The sequence below is a fragment of the Chenopodium album genome, chromosome 5 (genome assembly GCF_948465745.1).
Source record: "Chenopodium album chromosome 5, dcCheAlbu1.1, whole genome shotgun sequence".
In the NCBI taxonomy this organism is placed as follows: domain Eukaryota; kingdom Viridiplantae; phylum Streptophyta; class Magnoliopsida; order Caryophyllales; family Amaranthaceae; genus Chenopodium; species Chenopodium album.
Genome location: NC_137838.1, coordinates 23,663,651 through 23,689,873, shown reverse-complemented (window position 1 = coordinate 23,689,873; position 26,223 = coordinate 23,663,651). Strand labels below are relative to the sequence as shown.

The 26,223-nt window shown below is 36.4% G+C and overlaps 3 protein-coding genes and 1 long non-coding RNA gene across 5 annotated transcripts; 2 read left to right on the top strand and 2 right to left on the bottom strand.

Moving 5' to 3' along the window:
- Positions 1–3,164, top strand: LOC145630601 (uncharacterized). The gene is made up of 3 exons (XR_014112117.1): positions 1–388; positions 2,349–2,467; positions 2,675–3,164. It is a non-coding gene; the product is annotated as an uncharacterized LOC145630601 (long non-coding RNA).
- Positions 3,165–3,914: 750 nt separating this feature from the next.
- On the bottom strand, positions 3,915–5,815 carry LOC145632750 (uncharacterized). The gene is made up of 5 exons (XM_081685089.1): positions 5,333–5,815; positions 5,123–5,260; positions 4,574–4,928; positions 4,199–4,497; positions 3,915–4,064 (listed from the first exon to the last, which is right to left on the bottom strand). The coding sequence occupies exons 1-5, from the start codon at positions 5,813–5,815 to the stop codon at positions 3,915–3,917; spliced, it is 1,425 nt and encodes a 474-aa protein (XP_081541215.1).
- Positions 5,816–8,213: 2,398 nt separating this feature from the next.
- Positions 8,214–10,159, top strand: LOC145632033 (photosystem II D1 precursor processing protein PSB27-H2, chloroplastic-like). Its single transcript, XM_081684290.1, has 4 exons — positions 8,214–8,338; positions 8,558–8,675; positions 9,260–9,663; positions 9,840–10,159. Exons 2-4 carry the CDS (start codon positions 8,567–8,569, stop codon positions 9,975–9,977), a joined length of 651 nt encoding a protein of 216 aa, XP_081540416.1. The 5' UTR covers positions 8,214–8,338; positions 8,558–8,566; the 3' UTR covers positions 9,978–10,159.
- Positions 10,160–10,603: 444 nt separating this feature from the next.
- On the bottom strand, positions 10,604–25,448 carry LOC145632032 (imidazoleglycerol-phosphate dehydratase 1, chloroplastic-like). Of its 2 annotated transcripts, none has more exons than XM_081684288.1 (9): positions 25,327–25,448; positions 24,956–25,188; positions 24,633–24,757; positions 24,437–24,541; positions 18,410–18,502; positions 13,886–13,960; positions 12,453–12,515; positions 11,879–11,988; positions 10,604–11,111 (listed from the first exon to the last, which is right to left on the bottom strand). In XM_081684288.1, exons 2-9 carry the CDS (start codon positions 25,161–25,163, stop codon positions 11,084–11,086), a joined length of 807 nt encoding a protein of 268 aa, XP_081540414.1. In that variant the 5' UTR covers positions 25,164–25,188; positions 25,327–25,448; the 3' UTR covers positions 10,604–11,083. The 2 variants fall into 2 exon arrangements, with proteins under 2 accessions (XP_081540414.1, XP_081540415.1); XM_081684289.1 differs by having other exon boundaries at positions 24,956–25,212; positions 25,327–25,428.
- Positions 25,449–26,223: the final 775 nt, after the last annotated feature.

Genomic DNA, 26,223 nt, shown 5'->3' with positions numbered 1-26,223 from the left:
TCATCTTTCTCGTCTCAAAATCACTGTATTATATCTCTCGTAAAAAGAAAAAAAGAAAAACCCCTCCTGTACTTCATCTCTCTCATCTCAAAGTTTTTCAAGTACTCAATGACTCCATCTTCCTCATCACCTCCACGACTTCCTCACCTCCATGCCTGATTGCCTTCCTCCATTTCACGGCCTTTGACACATCATCCTTGGCCATCGTCTGCAAGTCCTGGATTCAATTTTTGCGATTAATAAGGTAGAATGCGAATGAAATTTCCTCAAGATCGAAAATATGCAGCCTTAAATCAAGGAAAATCGAAAATTCCAGACTGAATTTCGAACCAATTTCAGGGGCTTCATGCCATAATTCAAGCAAAAACAAATTCGAATCAAATTCAAGGTTAGGGTTTCTGGTTTATTTAGCTTTGCGTTTTTTCAGGGCTTTTTTTAGTCCAATTATTCATGTTAAATGCTTTGATTTCTCAGGGTTAAATTGATGCAAATTGTTCAGCGGTTAATTTTGATGAATCCTGTTTCCCCCAAAATTCTATTTTTTTCTGAGTAAATAGGTGAAACAACTTTTGAATTTTGTTTATATATATAAATTTGCTAACTTTGTGTTTCATTTTGCATGATTTGTGTTTGAGTTTATTTCAATTTAGTTTCGCGTGATTGAACTTGCAATTCTATTTTAAAGGTGAAATTCCCTTTTTTTCTTCTTTTAATTGGGTTGTCTACGTCAAAAACAGTTTCATTAACTATTCAACTGGTGTGTCAATGCTGCCACCCTCTGAGAACTTCTGAATTGTTAATTCTTTCAACTCCTTAAGTCCCTGTTAGGAGTTTTGAGTTCAACATAAAGGAAGCAACACTATAATCCGTATTAGTAATACTAATTACAGATTTAGGTCAGCTATTTTACCAGAGAATATGGTATCTGATAGACAAGAAGTGTCTGCATATCTTGGTAAGCGTCTTGCATGTTTCTGTTTAACTGACCCAAGTTTGAATTCTTCTGTATGCTATCTCTTGCTGCTGCTACAAGCTTGTTCCTTAAAAGCTGTTTCAAAAGCCAGTAAATCATCTTAGAATAGCATCTCTTAGATTTGAAAATCTACTTGTATAAATGTGGGAGTTCTACTCATGCATGAGAATATGAGATGCTTGTTGATTTCAGGTTCAAAATTAACTGAGGTTTCTGCATAACAGTTGTTTTTGGTTCCCAATATTTGGGTAACAAATTAAGCCATTTACATTAATAACAATATATAGTCACGTTAATAAGGTACCCTATGATTGCCCAACTTGAAGTGATTCTAACTAGTCCTGTATGCTTTATTTGAAAAAAATAAATAAATTATATAGCAGCATGTCATTGTATTTAGGCCCATTTTTATTATCCTGCACTCATGCCAGTCCATATTTCCAGCTTCCGTAGGCAATGATGTTGATCGATGGTCACAAAGAAAGTGCTTTTCATATAAACAGGTTTCAAATATTGTTTGTAGTTGTATCACTATTAGCCAAGTAATGAGTGAATGATACCCGGTGTTTGAGAGAAGCCAAGCTTCTTGTATGCATGGGAGATTGAGGAACGACTCCATTTGAGGGGGGTATACCTATAAGACCACAAAATATGACCTGTGGAATGTCAATTTGACAAATAAAAATAAGCTTTATAAAACTTTAAACTAAAGTAGAAAATCAAATCTTACTTCAAACATCATGAAGAAATTAGATTAAATCCTGGGATAGAATGCTTACTAGAAAACCAAGTAGAATACACTATAAACTCCTTGATGATAGTCCAATTTGAATAAGCACCAGGAGACCATGGATTTGGACTGAAAAGACGCCTAGGAATCCCATCTGGAACATTATGAGTTAGTATTTATTTTTTTTAGGTACTTTCACAATTCGTATCTTTATAAAATCTAAATGTTTTTTTTTTATAAATTTTGTTATTTTTTTTTAAATCAAATTATCTATGTTTCCTGAATTTGGTGATGGATGTTTGTTGTGTATATCTGCATTTTGAATATAATTTATGGTCATATGTGATATAAGTGGTTGTTGATGAGCAATTGATGGTAGAAATTGGTGCCTTCACATTTACACTTTGCGAGTTTTTAACCTTTGTTGATATAATGTGTTCTGAAACAAATTAAATTGTGGTGAAGGGTGAATATTGACAATCACCATTATCCTTGCCAATGCAACATATGCTAAATCGCGAGATTGATGATTTGCGATTTTAGTTCAACCGATTCATTACAATGAAATTGTTTGATGAGAAAAAAGTTAATTGAGATCAGGGGATGTGAACTTATTATTAATCTTGCTCCTTTTAAATTTATCAGGGACTGTAGCAGCCGCTGTGACTCCTCAACCCCTTGCTCTGAAAAGGAACTCTCTCTTCCAAAGAGGCTTGCAGCCACATAACTATAGTCTTCCAGTGCTCCAAAAAGGGTTATCCATAGTATGTGCTTTAAAATCAATAATGAATTAAATTAAAAAAAAATTCTTCTTTTTTTTAGGGTGAGATTTTAGATAAGGTGTGTAGTTTGCTACGACTAATCAAGCAAAGAAAACCATGAAATTTGCTCTGTTGTGTCTTTGACATGAAATTCTGTCATATTTTCTGCTCTTTGCGTGCTCTGATTGTACCTTTTGGTTGTACATGCAGGCACTTGTTTCAGCAGCAACTAGTGGGAGTAAAAATATTATCTTGGACTGATAATGGTCCTCATGAGAGGTGGAAGAAAGAATGTTCTTGTGGATGTGCTGGAATCTTTAATGCTCCTGTTGCTCTATCACTATTTGCCAAAATATTTGAAGAGGTATGCATTCATAACAGAAGTAGAAGTGGCTTAGGATGGTCAGAGAAAGCAAGATGTTTTAGATGCTCGAGGGTTTGCCACTGTTGCTGTATTTGGGCGCTGTTGCTGCTGCTACAACTACTGTTGGAACATTGTTATTGCTTCTGCTTCTGTCTTGTTGATTATTACTGCTTCAATTATAGTGTACTCTTAAGCATATTTTTTTTTTCATTTTTTTGGATGAACAGTGTATATTTACAAGCTATTAATGAAAATATCTAAGTTTTATGTGTATATATGCACTAAGTCAGTTGATCAATTTGGGTGAACAAATGCAAAATCGGTGCCTAATTGCTATCTTCTACTAGTGTTAGTAGCCACAGTAAAATTTATTGAATCATAGCTTATTAGCGAAGGTAGTATTTTTGGCAAACAAGCTATTTAGCCACTGTAATATTTGTGGCAATGATATTTATTAGCCACGGTAGAATTTGTGGCAAATAATTTATTAGCCACATTAATATTTGTGGCAATGAATTTATTTGCCACGTGAATACTCGTGGCACAAAATTTGAAATTTGCCACGACATTCGTTTTCCCGTGGCAAATTCCTAGCCACGGCCTCTTGTGCCACGAGAGTAAATTTCAAAATTCCCGTGGCTAAATTACATAGCCACGGGGATTTTAAACTTGTGCCACGTTTTTACTCGTGGCACAAAGGTCAATTTGTTGTAGTGACTTAATGTAAATCTATCCAATTTCTGTTCAAAAATAACTACACTTTTTTTCACCAAAAAAAAACCTATCCAAATTCTGTTAAAAAATAACTACACTTTTTTTCACCAAAAAAAAACCTATCCAAAATCTGTTCAAAACATCAAGTACATATATACTTAAATTAGATTAAAAAAAACAGCTACAGCAGCACTTGTGAGCATCATACTCAGTTCTAGGATTGTGACAGGTCTTGTGGCTGACTTGAGAACTGAGAACTTGTGAGCTCAGTTGCACCAGACCCTTAACCCTTTGACTTTGCCCTGGCATCCTTTGCAGCATTTGACTGATCTCTGACCCTTGGGTTTTGGATCACAAGTGCCTCTCCAGACCTTAACTCTTTCCCAATAAGCCCTCCTTTGCAGGTGGCTTTGTTGTGTCCAAAACAACCACAGCTTGAGCATCTAACAGTCCTTGACCTTTTGCCTGACTGCTTTTCTCCAGCTTCCCTTTTTCTATTTCTGCTTGGTCTACCAACCCCCCCTTTTCATCTTTGGTGGGTGAACATCAACAGGGTTCTCAACAGCAGATTCAGGCCACTGACTGAGGTCTGGTATATGAGCAATGGAATGGCTATACACCTTTTTTTAGGTTTGTGCAGAATACCAGGAACTTACATACTTGTGAGGGTCAACTTTAGCATGAGTCATTGCCCTTATAGCATGTCTGCAAGGTATGCCAGACAGCTGCCAAGCTCTACATGAGCAAATCTTGGTGTTTAGGCTGAATGGGAACTGTGATTTTCCCTCATGAATCTCATATTCTCCTGGGCTAGACTGAAAAGCTCTGCATGTTGTTGTGGATTTACTGATGTCTCTTACTAGCTTTGCTATTTTAGGGCATAATTCATCATCACTCAAGGCCATTGCAGCCTCATGCCTTGAAGCTATCCTGACCATGCAAACTCTCCTTATGCCTAGTATGAAAAACAACAAAATTAGACATGTAATAATTCCAAACAAATTTTAAAAGCAAGTGATAAGGGTCATTACCTTCTAGTAAGGTCATAACTGGCCTACATCTGTCAGCTCCAAGTGTTGAGTTAAAACTCTCAACAAAGTTTGAAGTGTTGGAGTCATTGCACATATTAGGATCAAACTTGTGCTTACTCCACTTAGACTGGTCACCTAGATCTGCAAACCAGTTCATCACATCCTCTCCTCCTTCCTTTTGAAGTCTTTCCATTGCCTTCCTAAATGTGAATTTGTTTGTTGCATTGCAAGCTCTCCAGAAAAGTATATACATAAGTGGACCTGGAAAAGCTTTCTTGTAATTTCTAGACATATGTCTACAACAGTATCTTCTCTTAGCTTCAGGCCACCTATCTTTCAATGCCACATCAACACCCTAAAACATACAACATTTTCAATGTGAGACATATAACTTTATTCAAGTTAGGCAAAAAAACATGAAAACAGGGTAAATAATCTCACCTTCTACCTGTCAGATATTATTGTCCAATCTTTTCTTTCTGATTCTTTCACTATGCAATGAATGTTCCAGAAAAAATAACTCCAACTCTCTTTGTCTTCACTGCTCACAATTGCATATGCAAGTGGATATATCTCATTGTTAGGATCTAAAGCTACAGCAGAAAACAAAACTCCACCATAATTGCCCTTCAAATGAGCACCATCAACCCCAATCAATGGCCTGCGGCCAGCTAGGAATCCTTTCCACTGTCCAACAAAGGATATGAATATGCTTGTGAACAAATTAACCCTTGGAATGCTCTCACTTTGATGTCATGCCACAAATGCTTTAGATCCTGGGTTTGTGCTCATAACAACTTTAGCATATCTAGGCAAGTGTCTATAGGACTCATCATGTCCTCCAAATAACTCTTGAACAACATATCTCTTCAACCTATACAAAGTGGCTTGCTTCAAATAAATTCCAAACCTCTGAAAAAGGAGCTCATTAAGAGCCTTTCCTAGAATATCTGGATTTGCCCTTATGTCTTCCATCACTTTAGGAGTAGCCCATCTCACAGTACAGATTGGATTATACATCTCTAACCCCCTACAATTATGCACATTAGGCCAAATCTTCTTGATAGCCCAAGTCTTTCCATCAGGCAGCCTACTTGCATGAATCCTCCATTCACAGCATTGTGCCAAGCATGTCACAGTATACCTCTTGCTGTCTACAGCAACCACAGCAATTGCAAATCCTTCTTGAACTGCATAATCCTTCAAGGTCTCTCTCAAATGAGCCTTGTCAATGAATATCATCCAAGGTCTAAGCACTATCTCCCAAATTTGACTTCTTCATACATTTCTCCATGCTTATATAGCTTGGCCATGTAAACATCATCATCAGAATCATCAATAAAATTTGACCAGAAGTTAGGTTCCCAGTTGTCTTCTATGTGGGGAACACTGTTTAATTCAATTAATTCATCTTCAGGGACATCACCATCAGGTACAATATCTTCATCAGAGTCTACAAATTCACCAGAACCCTCACCAACTGCATAATCCTCATCCATAGAATCATCAGATCCAGATTCAGCTTCAAAGTCATCACCAGAACCATCAGGATCACCACTAGCACCACCCAAACCAAAAGTAACCTTCCTTCTAGCACTAGGTCCAGTACTCTCCCCTAACTTAATGAGGTATGTACCCTGTTTAGGAACTCTCCCTTTCTGACCACTTCATATACCCTTCCTAAATTGAGTTGTCTTAGGAATTTTTCTAGAAAATAGGGTAGGGTCAGTGAGTATATTAGATGGTTGGCTGTTTGGACTTGATCTAGGTAGGGGAGTGTTGTGTTTAGTTGTGTTTTGGGCAGGTGAAAACCTAGGACTTCTTCTCAAAGGTAACTCTTTGAACAAAGTGTGTGGTGAAATTGGAGAAGGTGGTAACTTGTCACTCCCATGCCCAAGTGAAACTGACTGTGTAGATTTCCCCTTGCCCTTACCCCTGCCCTTACCCTTATCCTTACTCTTTCCCTTACCTAGAGCAGAACTTTCACCCTTCCCACTACCCTTGCCCTTTCCCTTAGATGCTGCAATTTTTGCCTCTGCCTTCTCAAATGCTTTCCTACCCTTAGTATATTCCTTATTAGACATGTCATTAGCCTGTTCATTGTGATCCTCATTTTCCAAATCAGCAGCAGTGACATCTGGATCATAGTTAAACTCTGTAGGGAACATTTGATCTACTAAAGGGTCAGGAACAATGTCATCTAAAGATGGGTCAGTAGCATTAGCATCAGTGGTGGACTAATATTTCTTTATCAATCTCCTCCTTGGTTTGAGTTCGGTCAGTGGTTCATTTGAGGATTGGTGAGGTTGTGGTTCACTCAAAGGCTGATTAGGATGTGTTTCTGTGACATGTTCTTCACTGCTAGGTATAATTATGTGTTGAAAGACTATTGGAGGTGAGTCTGGTTCATTTACAGGTTGAAGTGGAGGTGTTTGTGGTTCATTCACGGGTGGAAGTGGAGGTGTTTGTGGTTCATTCACAGGTGGAAGTGGAGGTGTTTCTGGTTCATCCAAATTAGGTGGTTGATTATCTAGTTCAACAGCTGCATTTCTCCTCCTATACTCAGACACTAAGTCATTCATATAGCTAGACTTCAATGGGTTTATTCCAACTAAAATCTCAAATACATTGTTGTTAGAAAATGTCCTAAACATCCTCTGTATACCACCATCATCATCAATAGGCCAATGTTTCCCCCTATATGCATATGCAAAGATAGGGTTCAATATAACTACACCTTTCTTTTGTAGCCTATCTTCAAACTCAATCACTAAATCCAGCATATTGCAAAGATCACGATCCACTTTAATATCAATAATATGAACCTTATACTTAAATCTAAACAAAACCTTGTCATCCATTCTACAAAATTAGGTCAAAACAGCACATTTTAATCCCAGTTTCAATTTAACATGCAATGCAACAATACTTAACAAATAATCTAACCTAGGGTTACCTATCACACACCAACATACATATATATACTCAAACACACCCAATTCGAATTATTTGTGCAAAAAATACAACATTAAAGCAACAAATAATAATCACAGGCATATTGTGCATAATTAAAACCATAATTCGCTAACAATTGTACATGAAAATCATAATTCAACCATTTAAACAAAAAATTCATACACTACCAAACTAAGCGAAATTCAGAAAATCAAAGGCTCAGATGAACACTCACCTTAAAAGATCAACAATGAAGTGCAAATTATGCTCGAATTTTGTTCAAATTGCACGTCAATTAAGGAACCTCGCACCAGCAGGGGAGAGAGTGAGAAGAAGCAATAAGATGAACGATCTTCTCTGAGTTTTTAATATAGGTTGTTGAGAGTTTGAATGTGTTTATTTAATGTATGTGGGATAAGGGGGGCAAATTAGTCAGTTTATTTTAAGTGGCATAACCTAAAATTAACCTTTAATTGACGTTTGCTTAACGGTGTACTTACTGTAGCAATTAGTTGTTAATTATTAGTGTACCGTTGATAATGAAAATTTATTGAAGTGTACCAAAGATAAAAGCCAAAAATTGGAGTGTACCGGTGATAATTTCCCAAAAAAAAATTGGGTTACGATTTTATGAAACGGAATAAGTACCAAATTAACAACCATATAATAATAATTCGAGTAACAGTATCGGCACTATGAAAGGATTCTTGAGCTTTTCACAAGCACTCAAAGCACCCTCCCTTTGAAGCGGCTACTCTGAATTCTCATTTGAACCAGCTTCTGAGTTTTCTCTCCTCCATTGAAGCTTAGGTAAGATGTTTTTCATAACCATTGAATAACAGTTTAACAATCTAATGTTAATCTTTAATTTAATTCAATTCATGGTTCTTTTAAAGTGGATTGTTTATTGAACTGTTGGTTATATAAATTTTAATTACTAAAGTGCTAAATTGGTATTGATATCCTTAATCTAATGATTGAGTCAAATTTGTTTGTTTGTTATTGTTTTGCTAAACCCTTGAATGTTAGGATTGAATTATGAAAATCGAATTTTTCTCCGTGGCCCGAGCTCGGCCGCCCCTTCTGCCCTATCTCAGGGATGGTACTCCGAGTAGGGGCAAGGCGGCGATAAAAGTCGACAAAGACGGTAAGTTTTCCGTGCACTTTTTCTTTCTTCACTCTTTAAATTTTGAGCAACCTGAGTTTCATATATGGTATACCGGTATACATTTATCCATATGATAGTATGGTTGCATTGCATAGTGTCTAGTTATGCAAATAAGATAGCCAATAGTTTTGTGAAGATAATGCGCCACATGGGAGTTGGGACTAGTTGTCTTACGCCGAAGATGAGGAGGGACTAGGGAGGATGAGTTTGGTGGGTTATAGTCGATTGGTTTTAAGATGAAATCTTGTTTAAACTCTTCTCCTATGTGAGCTTGGTTTACTGAGGATTTTAGGAAAATAAGGTTATTTTGTTACTCTAAAGGTCTTTGAGGAGGAAAACTTGCTGCCTTTCGGAGATAATTTTTTCTTGAGTTCCTGAATTTTCAAGATTCGAAAAAGGAAATGGGAGCTTCATGAGGTGCATCAATGGCTGCAGCTTCTAAAGCTCTTTTTTAAAAAAAATGTACTTTGTTAAGCATAAAATTATACCGACCAGTACATAATCTTCGAGTAAGGAACATAATACATCCTTTCCTTAAAGATGCTGTCCATTTTGTGTCACAGGCGAACGGGAGTCTGAACATCAGTTGGTGCTATTTCTTGAGAAAACCCAATTGAATCGGAGACAGTTATGTACTGCAGCTTCATTGGTGGCCATATTAACATTCCAACAGGGTATGATATCGGAACCAGTAAAGGCTGTAGATAAAGCAGATGATAATCAACAAGATGACAGTGTATTGGGCCCAATCAAATCATTGTTTGATCCCAATGAAAAAACAAAGTCAGGCAAAGTGTTGCCAAAAGCCTATCTAAAGTCAGCCAGGGAAGTTTTGAAAACGCTTCGAGAGTCCTTGAAGGAGGATCCACAAGATATGTCTAAATTCAGACGAACTGCAGACGCTGCAAAAGAATCTATACGGGATTATTTAAGTAACTGGAGAGGGCAGCAAGCTGTTACCAAAGAGGTAAGTATTTTATGATAGTATACTTGCAGCAAACTGCAAAATTTATCTCTCAACTTTTCTTATGATGTATCACACTTCCAAATACTACTAATTTTTAGATTAATAATGAAGACAGCCAAAGATAAATAATATTAGTTCCACTAAGCATTCTGCTAAGAGGTGTTTTGGTCTTGCAGGAATCTTATGTGAAGCTGGAGGAAGTATTTAGATCGCTTGCTCGCTTTTATTCAAAAGCAGGTCCATCAGCTTCACTCAGTGATGAAGTCAAGTCTGAAATCTTGCACGATTTAGATGTTGTTGAAGAATACCTGTAGCTGGACAAATTTTGCCTGTATATTGATTTCCTGTTCTTTGTGTATACTACATTCTTACTGAAAGAGCTGTAACCTGTGTTTTCTGCTGCATATTTCTTGCCATCCAACCAGTCTTTTTACTGGTATACTTACAAAAAATAATTAAAAAAAAAAAAAAAAAAAAAATGTTGGATTCAACATAACTGTATAATCAACAGGGATTCCGTTTTATGATTTTGCAAAGTAATCACTCCCAGGCTTCAACCTTTTGCACTACTACTAACATGATTTCTGGCTTTAATGCCTCAAGTTGTTGCTGATATATGGCTATGCTTCCTTTATCCGAAATTGTCACAGTAACTTCTTTTATGGTGTCCTAAAAACAGTCACCTTTCTAAATTGGTAATGACTTAGAATTGATTTTCCAAATATACAACCACTTAAATTGAATGACAGGGATCGGATAGTAAACTATTATAGAGATCTTTTAGTTAAATCAATAATATCATTAATCAACAGGGACTGAGACAATATGATGACTAATTTTATATAGAGGAATTAGTTAGTTACCAGCATTATAATTCAGCCAAATTGAGCGCATAGGTAGGAACCTTAATGAGTCAAGGCTTAGCATAAAAACAACAGTAATTAGAATCTTACAAGCCCTTTATATAAGGATATAAGGTCCCAGCTTGCTGCTCATTGATACATTATTTGAAGCCCAATCTGAGTACAGAAAATTCAGATACAATTCTAGAGACATGTTTACTGTATTTGCTCAGATCCAAGCGTATATAACAATAATACTGGCAACATTAATATTTACTCAGACATGTTTAGCTTCTACAAAAGTTGCTCAGATCACATAAAAACAAAAACAAAACAAAAAAACCCAGCTCTAATGTTCATTTAAAATTGTGATCTTAGCCTTAGCATGCCAACAATATTACTGGCAAATGTAGCACACCCTTAGTGTGCACTTAAATGTCAAGCGACATAATGATCTGTTTGAACTGAAAAAATAATCAGTGTTGCTGCTGCTGACACCTGGAGAGAATCTTTAAGAAGTTGAGGCATCATATAGTGCAGAAGCAATGGAAATTGCCATGGACACAGATGAACTTGCATCAAGCACGTGATAGAACCCCTTTTGAACTGGCCAATCAGAAAAACACAATTAGACATCTTGAAAATACAACCTACAAGGCAAAGCTCCAGACAACGAGTATCCAAGAAACTGATTGCCAATTTCCAGTTAAATCATATTCATAGATGTGAGAAGTAGATGCTTTCCCTCCCATCCTTAACAACAGTGTATAATACAATAAAGAGCACATCCACAACAATTATTTTTTACTGTTAATCATAAATAAATAATTTACTCCTTTCATGCAACTACTCATCCTCTAATTAATTGGACATTCTGAAAGTACCTTTAGGGCTTAGCCTCATTCGCTCTTTCCTAAGACACTGAAGTCTCATGGTTACTACATCATGGATTCAGGGATAGGATACGTAAGACAACCAAAATTTCAACAAACAAATTTCTGCACAGATTGATACAGGAGGCCAGAACTAAGATACAGGACAAAATATCATGTTACCCAATTATATAACAGGGTGCAATGGTAAAACCCATCAGCATACTCCAGGAATATGCCAAGACAAAATGTGATAGTGTAGCTAAATAATTATTTGTATTAACACCGATCACCGATCTGCGTACGCGTGGGGGCAAAAGAGGGGGGAGGGGGGGTGGAATCAGGGATGGCATAATTGAGTTAAAACACAATTATATGCAGCAAATTCCAGGAGAACATATACTCTAACCATAAAAAAGTTCAACGGCTGACTCAGGTGTGAATTTCATAGGCCTATAAGTCTGATATCAGCTATGTTTATTTTGTGCTAAAATTACAAACCTTGGCACTGTCCCTGCACGACGATAGTCATATTCTGTAGCCTGCCTGAGAGCCCTGGCAAAGGCCTTGAAAGTTGCCTCAATAATGTGGTGAGAATTTTTCCCAGCAAGCTGTGTCATAGATAAAACTTACTTTCATCAATAAAAATGAAATGTCAATACTCTCTCAATTTCTCTTAATGAAGAAAGTTGAAGGCCTGATGTTCTTTATTTTACACGATGAGCATTCGTTGTTCATTTCAAATTTTTATAAAGCCTTTTATTTTCAAGTTAATAAATAAGTATATTAACTGTGAACAATGAATATCATGCCTAGCTCAATTAGGAAATTACCCATGTCCATCACCTACCCACCTTGAACAAAATGAATACTTGGGTATGATTTTTGACTCTTTGACAAATAACAAGAAAAAAGGACATTATAAAGCTCCAACATCTTGTGAAATACTTGTAAGAGGATGATTAACATAGCTTGTGACTAGAATGCATCACATTCATTCACAAAAGTTTCTAAATGCACCAACGATACTGAATTATTATCTAATTTGGCTGCTAGTGTAAGAAAGAGAGCAAACCTGCCGAATGTGAAGCGTCATGCCAGAAGTGTTCACCAAGGACTGGAAAAAGTGCTCCACAAGCTAAATACAGAGACCTCATGGTAAGTTATACATTTCATTCTTGCTTATAAACAACAAAGAGCACAACAACAACAACAACAACAACAAAAAAAACAAAAACAAAAAAAAAAAAAAAAAAAAAAAAAAAAAAAAAAAAAAAAAAAAAAAAAAAAAAAAAAAAAAAAAAAAACCGGACAGCCAGCCTAAAGGAACTGGTTTTTCAAACTTCTTATATGTGATGGTGAAAAACACATTATTAGATAAGTCATCTTAGCATACTTGGCTAGGATAGAAGGTGTTCAATCTGTATGCAGCTTATGTTAAGTAGAAACATTAAGATCAGGCATAAATTTTAATAAAAATTAAAATGTACCAATGCAGCAATTAATATATGCAAAAACCGCAGCATATTTCCCAGAAAATTAGTAGACCTATCAATTACAATTTACAACAACGAATATAAAGTAGGCCAACTTGCAAAAACGCTATCTTCACAAATTATTAACTTCCACATTTAGGTTGTAAGTTGTAATCTTGTGACTGAATAAACAAAGGGAAAAAGTAATCTTGTAAGTTGTAATCTTGTGACTAGGGATGGCAACGGGTCGGATCTGGACCGGGTCCGGATGGACCCGGATCCAAATCCGTTTTTGTATATAGGATCCAGATCCGACCCGGATCCGGATCCGTCGGGTCCAACGGATCCGGGTCCGGATTGCCTAATTTTTTGCAATAAATGTAATGTTTGGGTCAAAAAATTTATTTCAAACTTACGTTGTTGGTTATTAAGTTCAACCCCAAATTAACCAACTTATACACTCATATTTTGAATTAAAATTATAAACAAAAAAAAAATACGATGTTACATATGAGCTAAGTGAAAAAACAACGATGATGTATATAATATGAGCATCCAAAATTCATCTCTTGAAAGGGTTAATCTTTATCATTACTAACATTATCAACATTTTTAATAAAGAAACAAACAATTTTAGTTTTTTTTTAATAGGAAAAATAAAAAAAACGGGTCCACGAATCTGGATCCGGGTCTAGGGCCCAGACCCAGACCCACCCGGATCCGACCCGGATCCGTCGGGTCCAAAATTTGAAGACCCAGATCCGTGAACAATGTTTTAACAGTTAGGTAAACAATGTTTTAACAGAGTTAGGTAAAACTTTTAGGTAAACAATGTTTTAACAGAGTTGACACTCTAAGCGAATTTGCTTGTCAACTAATGAAGTGCAGGTGTGACAAAACCAGCCTTTTTTTCCATAATATAGGCATTAAACTTTTGATATTATACACTAATATCTTAATAATAAACATTCGAAAAAAAAAATATGTACTACTTATCCCAAGAATAATTAAGTCATAGAAGTATAGAAGTAACCTGGGTATCATAAGTTCCAACTCTCTCAGTAGGTATCTGTAGATCATAGCTCAAGTGGGGTCTTCCAGATAAATCCTGAAAAAGAAACATGTGTGTTTCAAAAGCTCAATAAACAATAGAAGCAACTCAAAGGAAGTTGAAGCTTTGCAAATTGCAATAAAATGTACAACCTCCGTTAATAGTTAGTTGCAACAAAGGGGGTAGCACGGACTCCTAGACAACTTTTAAAGTATGATTATTGAAAAATAAGGGCACTTGGTTAAGTATTAATCCTACTTGAAAAAAAAAAAAAAAAAAAAAAAAAAAACAAATTAAACAAAAACCCATAACCACTGACACCTGGACCACTAAACCCAAAACCATCGACAACCGCCGGAACAACCAAACCCACCGACACTTTGAACCCAAAACCACCACTGAAATCCGACCACGAACCCAACAAAAACCACCGAAACCCGACCACAAACCCAATAAACCACCCACGAACCCAACCAATACCAAGAAAACCACCACCGAACCTAGCCAAAACCCAGCAAATCCACCCAAAACCAACGAAACGCCACCCACAAACCACCGAAATCCACCCAAGAATCACCGAAACCCACCCACAAACCACCGAAATCCACCCAAGAATCATCGAACCGCCACCCACAAACCACTGAAATCCACCCAAGAATCACCGAAACCCACCCACGAACCACAAAAACCACCCACGAACCACAACTACCACCAGATCTACCGAACCCACCCACAAACCACCAACATCCACCCACGGACTGAGATGAGAGATGACAATGGAGAAGAAGATGAGAGATGAGCGATAAAGAAGGAAGAAGGAAGGAAGAAGATGAAAGATAAGAGATGAAGGTCTGATCAGAAGGTCGAAGAAGATGAAATATGATGATGAACTAGAGATGATGATGATAAAATGGAGGAGAGAGATGGAGGAGAGAGATGGTGGGGAGATGAAATTAGGATTAATCTGATTTTTGGAGGAAAAAAACTTAGATGATTAAGTTAGATTAGGGTCATAATAATTTGTAATTATGTATGATAATATGGGTTAAAATTTTTTAAATGAGGGTATTTTAGTCATTTTACCAGAAAAGGTTACTATAATAGGAAAGAAATAGTTTTGTTGCAAATAATAGGTAGCACCCTTTTTTGGTAAATGCTGCAAATAACTGTTAACGGAGGTAGTATATATTTTTCATTCATATTAACTGATCTATTATTCAGGCAAAACATGGTGAATCTTCAATGGGAGTAGCTTTTTACCCACAAGCCATGGTATATTATCATGGAAAAAAAAAACCCGATACACACCCATTAAAAAGTTAAATGCAATAGTTTACCATATTTATTAACTGAACAACAAACATCATTTCTTTCACAAAAAAAAAAAAAAAAAAAAAAAAAAAAAAAAAAAAAAAAAAAACCTAAGTGTCATGGCAGAACAAAACAAAGACAACAAGATCTAGCATTGGCTCATCATCCTGTTGTTTCAGAGCCAAAGGGCTGAGAAAAGTCAGATCCTTCACTTTGCTTCTTAATGTCTTCTGGTTTCTCAGAGTTCAGACATTCTAGATGACAGCAACAATGCATGAAAGTAAGTCATTATATAGATTTACCCCAATAGATCAGAAGATGCATATTTCATGCCAAGCACAAATTATGTTTCAAATAAGTGAGTCCTTCAAAGTTCAAACACTTACTGTCATAACACAAAAATTGGTTTCAGGAATACTGACAAATTCCATTCATTCATAGAAGTCACAATCAGTTACTTTTTAGCCTGCGGCTCCCCTACAAAAGAGTACTGTTCATTGACAGTGATGCTACTTTCCACAGACATGAGAGTGCCATATTTTTTTTTTTTTGCCTTAATTATTTAGGGACAGAGGAATTTGGTGATTCCTTCTAATGATATATTTCTTCAAGCAAATAGGAAGATTTACTGCCTAGTTTGCATAATGAAACAAGAACAGAAAAATCTCTAATTTTCTTATGGCTAATTTTAGCCAATTTAATTAAAAAGGCACAAAGGTATGGTATATGTGTTACTGACTAAGCTCTTGTTTAGCATTTCCGAAATTATAAATTCTCGTCCTCCAAGTTTAAAGTCTTTTTTGCAGAGTTACGACTGGCAAACTACATAACTTTTGTCCTTTACTCTTTCATTAGTATTATCCATCTTTCCTAAACCACCAGTAGTTCAATCATGGTCACTCAGATAAATGACAAGTCATTGTAGCATTAGACTTAATTCATATTAGAGTTTCAGTTTTGGATCAGCGGTATTAAACTTAAGTCTTTTTCAAAACCTAACATTAATTATCTCACAACATGCAAGAATGGATACATGAATAGTGTGCAGAAGATTTGTTCATGATATAGTTCATAAAAGAGTTTTCTCCTTTTCTTATGTCTATTTTATTCACTTCAAGGCTCTTTCTGAAGCCTTCATAGCATTAGCTTCATCCAACATCCAAAAAAAGATATCCTTCAGTGTGGGCCTTCCCAACTTTAATTATCATTGCAAGTAACAATGTATATAACTTAATATCTAAGACACAGAAATGATACTAATATCTCTCTGAGCATCTTTTGGCTTTTTAAAACCCTCCCAAGAATCATAAAACCATTCATAGGTATATCCACTCCATTAGGAATCTCCATCACAGTTGAAGGTTGTTTTTCTTTACACTCTTTGGTTGGGGGAGGGGGGAGGGGGGGGGGGGGTGGGGGACATAAATTTCATATGTCATGAGACCAACTGTGCCAGTTATAACTAATATCTAACAGACTGTAAAAGATTCTGAAGTTGGGACACCTTTTATCCCTTCATCATTCATACGGCAACATTGATGATAAACAACAGCAACAAAGCCTTGATCCCAATATGGTTTGGGTTTGACTAACATGAATCGTAATAAGGAACCATCCACAAAAAAATGGAACAAAGATTAGAAAAGTGATAAAATGAAAACGAAAAACGGAATCTAATAATCCCACCTTTAGTCGGTCTTCCATAAACAATCCCACCTTTTGAAATTCCATAAACATTCCCACCTTTGATCCCCATCTCCCATTAACAATCCCTGACCGGTTGGACTGTTTTGGTAATCGATTTTCTTAGGTTATAAGACACGTGTCGGATTTTAATAGGTTCATTCTATTTTTAATAATAAAAAAAAAACCCAGTGAGCCCCACCACCGCATCCCTTCCCCATCCCCGCCCTTGCTTTCCCCGACAACCCAACCTACCCCTCCAAGGCGCCAAAACCTGAATATCAGCACCCGCAACCACTGCCGCAGCTGCCTTGCTTCTCCAAAAACCCAACCTAAACCGCAGCCCATATCACGCTATTGTTCTTCGCACACTAGCACCAGAACCCCTCTTTCTCCTTCTCAATGTATAAAAAGGCTCAAGGCGCACCAAGGCGTTTTGGAGTATCTTGCGCCTAAGGCGCGCCTCATTGAAGTGAGGCGCATATAATAAGAAATAAAAAAAATTCTGAAAAAAGCTCTTGGTGCGCCTCATTGAAGTCGCCTCGCCTAGACCATAAAAAGCGCATGAACTCTAACTCCTTGCGCCTCAGCGCGCCTTAGGCTCGCCTTTTCAGACACTGCTCCTTCTCTTTCTCTCTTCTCTTTTATATGTTTCTCTCTCCTCTAAGTTCATCAATTTCCCTTTCAATTCGATTTTTCAGATGATTGAAATCATAATTTGCGTTTAATTTCAAACCAAAAATCGAATTGAGAGGTGATTGGGGCTGTCGGGGTTGAGTATCAAGGATGAGGGTTGAGTTTTCAGGATGGGTGGCGCTTTTTGGAATTTTTAGGGTTGTGGGTGGAGTTTTTCGGGGTTGAATTTCAAGCAGTGTGGGGTTTTTTAGGCTATGGGTGGAGATTTCGAGGCAGGGTTGGGTTTTGGGGGTGGTTATAGGATTTTCCGACATGGTTGGAAAGTTATGTGGTGGTTTGGTGGGTGGGGGTGGCGGTAAGGGGTGAGTGTTGGGGTGGCTATGGTGGTGGACTGGTGGCTTGAGAAGAAATGTAGTTTAGAAAAAAAAAATTAACCTGTTTAACAGGTTGTAGGTCAATGGGATCGTTAGTGGAAGATCCATGTCAAAAGTGGGATTGTTTCTGGAATTTCAAAAGGTGGGATTGTTTCTGGAATTTCAAAAGGTGGGATTGTTTATGGAAGACCAACTAAAGGTGGGATTATTAGATTCCATTTATGGACAAAAAAAAGAGAAAAAACTTTAGAGCAAAGGACAAGGGCAGCGTAAAGTGAAAACACAAAATGAGAATATAAAAATAAAGTTCGTGAAAGTTTTATAAAAGAGGCATGTATGAAGATATAAGGAAAGCCAAACAAAACATTATTGAATAAAGTTGAATACTTCGTACATCCTTAAACTTCATGTACAGTCAACAACTAGCTGGCACATTTATGGAATAGAAGTGTACAACAGTATAAGATATAAGATACTAAAAGTGCACATAATGACAACATACCAGTGACACATGAATCAAAGCTTCATCTAGAGGTGCAGAGAAGTCACCGAATCTATTGATTCCTTTTCTGTCACCAAGAGCTTGTAGCAAAGCCTACATCAAGAAAACAAGAAATTATAATGTAAATGTTATGATAATATCTAAATATGGATGACTATTATCCCATGTACAATCTAGAATATTCTAGAGTTGGGTATTTGGTCTTATCCATTGATGGAACCCTAGGTAATGTACATTATATATATCCCGTACTAGATGGAATATGAAATACAACGTAACAATCTTCCCTCATCTCTCTATATTTTCTCTTCCATATTTAACACGTTATCAGCACCATTGCTAGTAGTCTACTGAGTAGGATTACCAAACATTTATCTAGAATCCCATATTATTATTATCATGTAAGTATGATCGCAGCCCATAACAATTATAATTTAACATTTATCTACTTTTGATGCTTATTTATTGGAATATCAACATATATAACGAATACAGGGCATGATATATAATTTAAGGTTCCATTCTTATTTTTCTCCATGCTAACGTTCTCATATTCTATTTCGTTCTTATTTATGCATGAATTGTATCAGGTTTATTTATGCATGATTATAACGTTTAGTACATATTTTGGATACTATTTATGTATACTTATTTTTTTTAATGTTATTTTATATAGTGAATAATGTCGAATCTTGCCAAACTTGAATTTGTGGCCCTTGATATTACCAGAAAGAATTATTTATCATGGGTGTTAGATGCTGAAATACACCTAGATGCTAAAGGGCTCGGTGAAACAATCAAAAAGGCTAATAAGGCAACACCTCAAGATAAGGCTAAAGCCATGATTTTTCTTCGCCATCACCTCCATGAAGGGCTCAAAAATGAATATTTAACCGTGAAAGACCCACAAATCCTTTGGAGTAATCTAAAGGAAAGGTTTGACCACCAAAAAACAGTGATACTCCCTAGAGCTCGTTACGAATGGTTAAATTTGAGATTGCAAGATTTTAAATCTGTTAGTGAATATAACTCAGCTATGTTTAAAATAACTTCTCAATTGAAATTATGTGGAGAAAATATTACTGATGCAGAAATGCTTGAAAAGACATACTCCACTTTCCATGCTAATAATATTGTCCTGCAGACACAATATAGAGAAAAAGGTTTTAAGAAATATTCTGAATTAATATCTTGTCTTCTTGTGGCCGAGCAAAATAACGAGCTGTTAATGAAAAATCATGAATCACGTCTTACGGGCTCTACTCCAACTCCATTCCCTGAAGCGAATGTGACAACCCATAACAGGAAAGAAACTAAAAGCAGAGACCATTCCAGCAGTAGTGGTCGAGGTAGAGGTCGTGGTCGTGGCCAGTGGCGCGGCCGGGGTCGTAACCAGTGGCGCGGCCGGGGTCGTGGACGTGGATATGGTAGAAGTCGTGGAGGTCATTTCACAAACTCACATTCCTGTGGAGGAAAAGGTCATTGGTCTCGGGTTTGTAGAACTCCAAAGCATCTTATTGAACTTTACCAAGAATCATTGAAGAAAAGAATGAAAGTTGAGGCAAACCTTGTACTCGAAGATGGTGAAGGTGATTTTGATTTTGGCAATGCCAATCAATTTGATGTTGATGATTTCCTTACTTCCCCTGAAGGGAATAATTTTGATTTTGGCAGTACAACTCATTTAGAAGTTGTTGATTTCTTCAATGCCCCAGAAGGGAATAATTAAAATTATATTGTTTTATGTCAGTTTTAAGTATTAGACTTATGTTTGCTTATTCTAGTGATTTACTTAAGTTTATTTCTTACGTTGTAATAAGGATTTTTGCTTCATAAATTTATGAACTATTTGAGTGTTTTTATTGATTTATTTGTTTCATCATCTTTATTTTTATGCTTAATATTTTGACATGTATTTTATTTCATGAAGAACATGGATATTACTCAAGTTCAATTTGCTATGAATGGTGAAGAATTATGTCTTGGTGACAGTGCAACTACACATACAATACTTAAAAATAAAAAATATTTCTCTCATTTGATGATGAAAAGGATTAATGTTAGTACCATATCGGGTAGTACAAATATCATTGAGGGCTCCGGAAGAGCCACTATAAAATTGCCTTGGCCCTTGGGGAACTGAAATTAAAATAATTGATGCTTCATACTCCCCATTGTCTCAAAGAAATTTATTAAGTTTTAAGGATATTCGCAACAATGGTTATCATATTGAGACAATCAATGAAGAAAATAACGAATTCCTTCAAATCACAAATATAACTCAAGGCTCAAAACATGTTTTGGAGAAACTACCTACATTCTCTAGCGGTTTGTACTACACAAAAATCAATGCTATTGAAGCTCATGCTATAGTAAACCAGAAGTTTACTGATGATTTTGTTGTTTGGCATGACCGGTTAGGCCATCCCGGTTCAATAATGATGCAAAAAATAATTACGAATTCATGTGGACATTCTTTGAAGAGCCAGCAGATTCTTTATAATAATTTAATTTTCCATGTGCTGCTTGCTCGGAAGGCAAGTTGATTATTCGCCCATCACCCGCTAAAATTAATTTTGAATCAATTAGTTTTCTGGAACGTATACAAGGAGATATTTGTGGGCCCATACATCCCCCATGTGGACCATTTAGATATTTTATGGTTTTAATTGATGCATCAACTAGATGGTCATATGTGTCTTTGTTATCAACTCATAACCTGACGTTTGCGAGATTACTTGCCCAATTGATTAAGTTACGGGCCCCCCATTAAGACTATTCGGCTTGACAATGCTGGTGAATTTACATCTCAAGCTTTTAATGATTATTGCATGTCCATTGGGATAAATGTTGAACATCCTATAGCACATGTTCATACACAAAACGGTCTAGCAGAGTCATTAATAAAACGTATTCAGTTAATTGCTAGACCATTGCTTATGAAATCCAATCTCCCAATTTCTGCTTGGGGCATGCTATATTACATGCAACAGCACTAATTCGCATTAGGTCAACAAGTTATCACAAGTTCTCCCCATTACAATTGGTTTATGGTCAGGAACCAAATATTTCCCATCTAAGAATTTTTTGATGTGCGGTTTATGTTCCAATAGCTCCACCAGAACGCACTAAGATGGGTCCTCAAAGGAGGTTGGGGATATATGTTGGGTTTGAATCCCCGTCAATAATTAAATATCTTGAGCCTACAACAGGGGATTTATTTACGGCTCGTTTTGCAGATTGTCATTTTAACGAGTCACTTTTCCCAACATTAGGGGGAGAATAGAGAGAGCTGGAAAATGAAATTAAATGGAATGAATTATCATTATCCTATCTTGATCCTTGAACTAAACAATGTGAACTGGAAGTTCAAAAGATAATTCATTTACAAAGTTTAGCGAATCAATTGCCAGACTCGTTTGCTGACCCAAAAAGAGTGACCAAGTCACATATTCCAGCTGTTAATGCTCCATTTAAAATAGATGTCCCGGAAGGACAAAATAAAATTGCTAATGAGTCTAAACCACGCCAGAAACGTGGAAGACCAATAGGTTCCAAAAATAAGAAACCTCGGAAAAGAAAAGGAGCATTGGTTGATGATGGTCAAATTGAAGAAACAATTTCCGAAGGATCTCCAGAAGAGACTTTAGACATGATACAAGAAGAAATTCAGGTACCTGATAATGAAGAAATTTCAATAAATTATATCATGTCTGGAATTACATGGAACCGAAATCAAATCGACGTCGATGATGTTTTTACATGCAATGTAGCATTAGATGTTATGGATAATAATAAGGATCATGAACCAAAATCCATTAAAGAATGTAGACAAAGAAATGATTGGCCAAAATGGAAAGAAGCAATTGAAGCAGAATTAAAATCTCTTGGAAAAAGAGAAGTATTCGGACCTGTAGTCCGTACACCGGAAGGTGTAAAGCTAGTGGGATATAAATGGGTCTTTGTGCGAAAGAGAAATGAAAAGGGTGAAGTTGTAAGATATAAGGCACGCTTAGTTGCACAAGGATTCTCACAAAGACCTGGTATTGATTATGAGGAGACATATTCTCCTGTGGTGGATGCAACTACTTTTAGATTTTTTATTAGTCTGGCAATAAGAGAAGGACTTGACTTACGTTTGATGGATGTAGTCACAGCTTATTTATATGGCCCACTGGATAATGACATTTACATGAAGCTCCTAGAAGGATTCAAGCTGCCGTTAACAGCAAAATCTAGTTCTCGAGAACATTTCTGTATTAAATTGAACAAATCTCTTTATGGATTGAAACAATCTGGGCGTATGTGGTATAACCGTCTAAGTGAGTATTTGTTGAAAGAAGGTTATAAGAATGATCCTATCAGCCCATGTATTTTTATAAAGAAATTTGGATTAGGATTTGTTATAATTGCAGTGTATGTTGATGATTTGAATATCATTGGAACTCCTGAACAGATTTCAGTGAGTGTCAATAATTTAAAGAAAGAGTTCGAAATGAAAGATCTAGGAAAGACAAAATTCTGCTTGGGATTACAAATAGAGCACCTAGAGAATGGAATCCTTGTGCATCAATCAACATACATAGACTAGGTTCTTAAAAGATTTTCTTTGGATACAGCACATCCATTGAGCAGCCCTATGGTTGTAAGATCACTTGAAATAGAGAAAGATCCATTCTGACCTCGGGAAAATGATGAAGAAATTCTTGGTCCTAAAGTACCGTATCTGATATATCATTTTCAGTTAATTTATTAGCAAGGTTTAGTTCATGTCCAACCCGAAGGCATTGGAATGGGATTAAACATTTACTTCGTTACCTTCAAAGGTACGAAGGATATGGATTTATTTTTCCCAAAGTTGTCCAAAGAAAATTTGATTGGTTTTGCAGATGCAGGTGTTATTTATCTGATCCTCATAATGGTCGGTCACAAACTGGATATGTGTTCACATATGGTGGTACTGCCATTTCTTGGCGTTCCATGAAACAAACCATTGCAGCTACTTCTTCCAATCATTCTGAGATTTTAGCAATTCACGAGGCTAGTCGTGAATGTGTATGGTTAAGGTCGGTAGTTCAACATATAAAAGAAGTTTGTGGTTTATCATCTGGGAAAGAGGCACCAACAACTTTATATGAGGATAACGCTGCTTGTATTGCTCAACTTAAGGAAGGATACATCAAAGGCGACAGAACAAAGCACATCTTACCCAAATTTTTCTTCACTCATGATCTTCAGAAGAATGGAGATATAAATGTATTGCAAATTCGTTCGAGTGAGAATTTAGCAGACTTATTTACTAAGGCTCTTCCGACAGCAACATTCAAAAAGTTAGCTTACGGCATTGGATTACGTCGTCTTAAAGATCTCAAGTGATGTAGTCATGAGGGGGAGTTAATGCGTGTTGCACTCTTTTTTCCTTAACCGTGGTTTTTTCCCACTGGGTTTCTGGTAAGGTTTTTAACAAGGCAGCATCTTATGCGCATTATAGTGTATTATTTTGTACGGGTTTTGTAGTAAATGTTAGTTATTGTTTTATTCAATATATAGTCATCCAAGGGGGAGTGTTATGATAATATCTAAATATGGATGACTATTATCCCATGTACAATCTAGAATATTCTAGAGTTGGGTATTTGGTCTTATATATTGATGGAACCCTAGGTAATGTACATTATATATATGATGGAATATGAAATACAACGTAACAATATTCCCTCATCTCTCTATATTTTCTCTTCATATTTAACAGTAAAAAGCATTTAAGCCGGGTTTTTATCTAGATTTTAGTTGAAAAGGCCAGCAATACAACTCGATTGATAATCAATTCATAGCAACCCAAAAAAGCAAAAAACAATTTTTCAGACGTAGTTGTCAAAACTAACGCTATATCATCACTAGCTATTTATAGTAATAAAGAGTTTAAATCAAATTTCATGGAAGATAAAGATTAATGCCCACAAAAAAAAAAAAAAAAAAAAAACAAATAGAATAAAAATTTAAAAAAGACCTAAATTCTGAGCATACCGTTCCCAGGGCAAGCGCGACATCTTCATTAGTGTGATGATCATCAATATGAATATCACCCGTAGCTCTCACATGTACATCAAATAGCCCATGTGAAGCCAATTGCTACATACATACAAAATCCATGATCAGAATATCTTCAGCCTTTAGGAAACAAAGAAAAATATAATAAGCAAATAGGATTGAAAATACTGACATCCAACATATGATCCAGAAAAGGTACTGAAGTGCTGCTATCAGTAACCCCTTTACCATCCAAGTTTATCTTCACAAACACATTTGTCTCTTTAGTTACTCTCTTCACCTCCCCAATTCGACCAACTATCAACCACCACAAAAAATAAAGAGAGAGAATAATAAAAAATTAAAAACCTGATTATGTACTTTGTATTAACTAAATTTGAACTACAGTGATGGCAACTGCAGTCAACTTCAATTTATTAGCTATTGCAATATTTTCAAGATATAAAACATAAAAATTGAACAGAAAATGAGAGTATAAATAGTGAAGATGATCACCGGTGTTTTGGGAGGCGGAAGTGGCAGGAAAGCCATTGTCATCCGCCATTGAAGCTCGAGGAGTTGCAGCAAATGAGTTTGTTAATTTGAGATTCTTAGAAATGGGGTTGTTGAAGATGGGTAATTGGGTAGGGAGATGGAGAGTGGTTGGAGAAACCCTAAATTTGGGGTTGACAAGGTGACAACCACCGGGTGTACAGAGTGCCATAAAATGAGATACCACCTGGGAGCGACTGCAGAAAGATTTGAGCCCAAACCTATCCTTAGTAATTATAACCAATAATTCAATAATCCACTTTATAAAAAAGCTAAATTGATTGTACAAACAATGAAATTAACGATAAACCCTAGATTGTGAGATTGATATTAACCTCAGAAGCTGCTTCAATGGCGGATGGAAATATCAGAAGTGCGCTTCTATGTGGGGAACTGAGAGAAAGGAGGACCCTTTTGTTTCTTTTTTAGTTTCTCAAAAATTTCACTTAAAATTTTCACTTAAATTTGTAAAATTATAGGTAGAAATGTAGAATCTTATTTACATAGTAAAAAGAAAATGAATTGCTAAATACCGCCAATAAAATTTATCAAACCGCCAACATTTCAAGTAAAGGGACAACATTGCCCTTACTAAAATCTTCCCCATATTCTTTCTCTTAACTTCATTCCATGATTTCCATCCACCACTTCTTAAGCAACCACATCAACCACCACCAATCACACCACCGGTATCACCCACGCCACCATGTCAACCACTACAAACCCACAACCACCGCGTCAACCACCACCATCTACACCAGATTGCCAAGAATAATAACAAAAAGCTAATCGACAAATTTACCTCCTTCCCCGGTTTCCAGCCATGTCCCCACCGTCAACCACCGTCACCCATGTACGCGCCACCACCTCTTGAACGCCGCTGACTGGTACGTCGGTTGTCTCTGTGGTGGTGGTGGTGGTGGTGGCTGTTTTTGGGGATCTTGAGGGGTTGTTGATGAGAGAGAAAAAAGAAAGAGGAGAAAGATGGGTTTGGATTTAGTATTTTAGTAAGGGCAATAATGACATTTTGCTTAAAAAGTTGGCGGTTTTGATAATTTTTGTTGGCGGTATTTAACACCTCCCAAAAGAAAACATACTCTCTTGTTTAAATTATGAGAAAGCCCCAGTTAATCTCTCGGAAAATTTGTTTATCACATGGCATTTTGGTAAATAAATCAACAACTTTATCCAGTCATCATCACTGTAGGACCCACTTTTATGGAAAAAGTTGT

Coding starts and splice junctions, on each gene's coding strand:
- LOC145632033 (XM_081684290.1), top strand. CDS start 8,567: ATGAAAATCGAATTTTTCTCCGTGGCCCGAGCTCGGCCGCCCCTTCTG. Junction 8,676..9,259: donor GATAAAAGTCGACAAAGACG/GTAAGTTTTCCG, acceptor TTTGTGTCACAG/GCGAACGGGAGTCTGAACAT. Junction 9,664..9,839: donor AGCAAGCTGTTACCAAAGAG/GTAAGTATTTTA, acceptor TTGGTCTTGCAG/GAATCTTATGTGAAGCTGGA.
- LOC145632750 (XM_081685089.1), bottom strand. CDS start 5,815: ATGATATTCATTGACAAGGCTCATTTGAGAGAGACCTTGAAGGATTAT. Junction 4,498..4,573: donor AGTTATGACCTTACTAGAAG/GTAATGACCCTT, acceptor TTTTCATACTAG/GCATAAGGAGAGTTTGCATG. Junction 4,065..4,198: donor AAGTTGACCCTCACAAGTAT/GTAAGTTCCTGG, acceptor AAAGATGAAAAG/GGGGGGTTGGTAGACCAAGC.
- LOC145632032 (XM_081684288.1), bottom strand. CDS start 25,163: ATGGCACTCTGTACACCCGGTGGTTGTCACCTTGTCAACCCCAAATTT. Junction 24,758..24,955: donor TTCCGCCTCCCAAAACACCG/GTGATCATCTTC, acceptor GGTGGTTGATAG/TTGGTCGAATTGGGGAGGTG. Junction 18,503..24,436: donor TCGCGCTTGCCCTGGGAACG/GTATGCTCAGAA, acceptor TTCTTGATGTAG/GCTTTGCTACAAGCTCTTGG.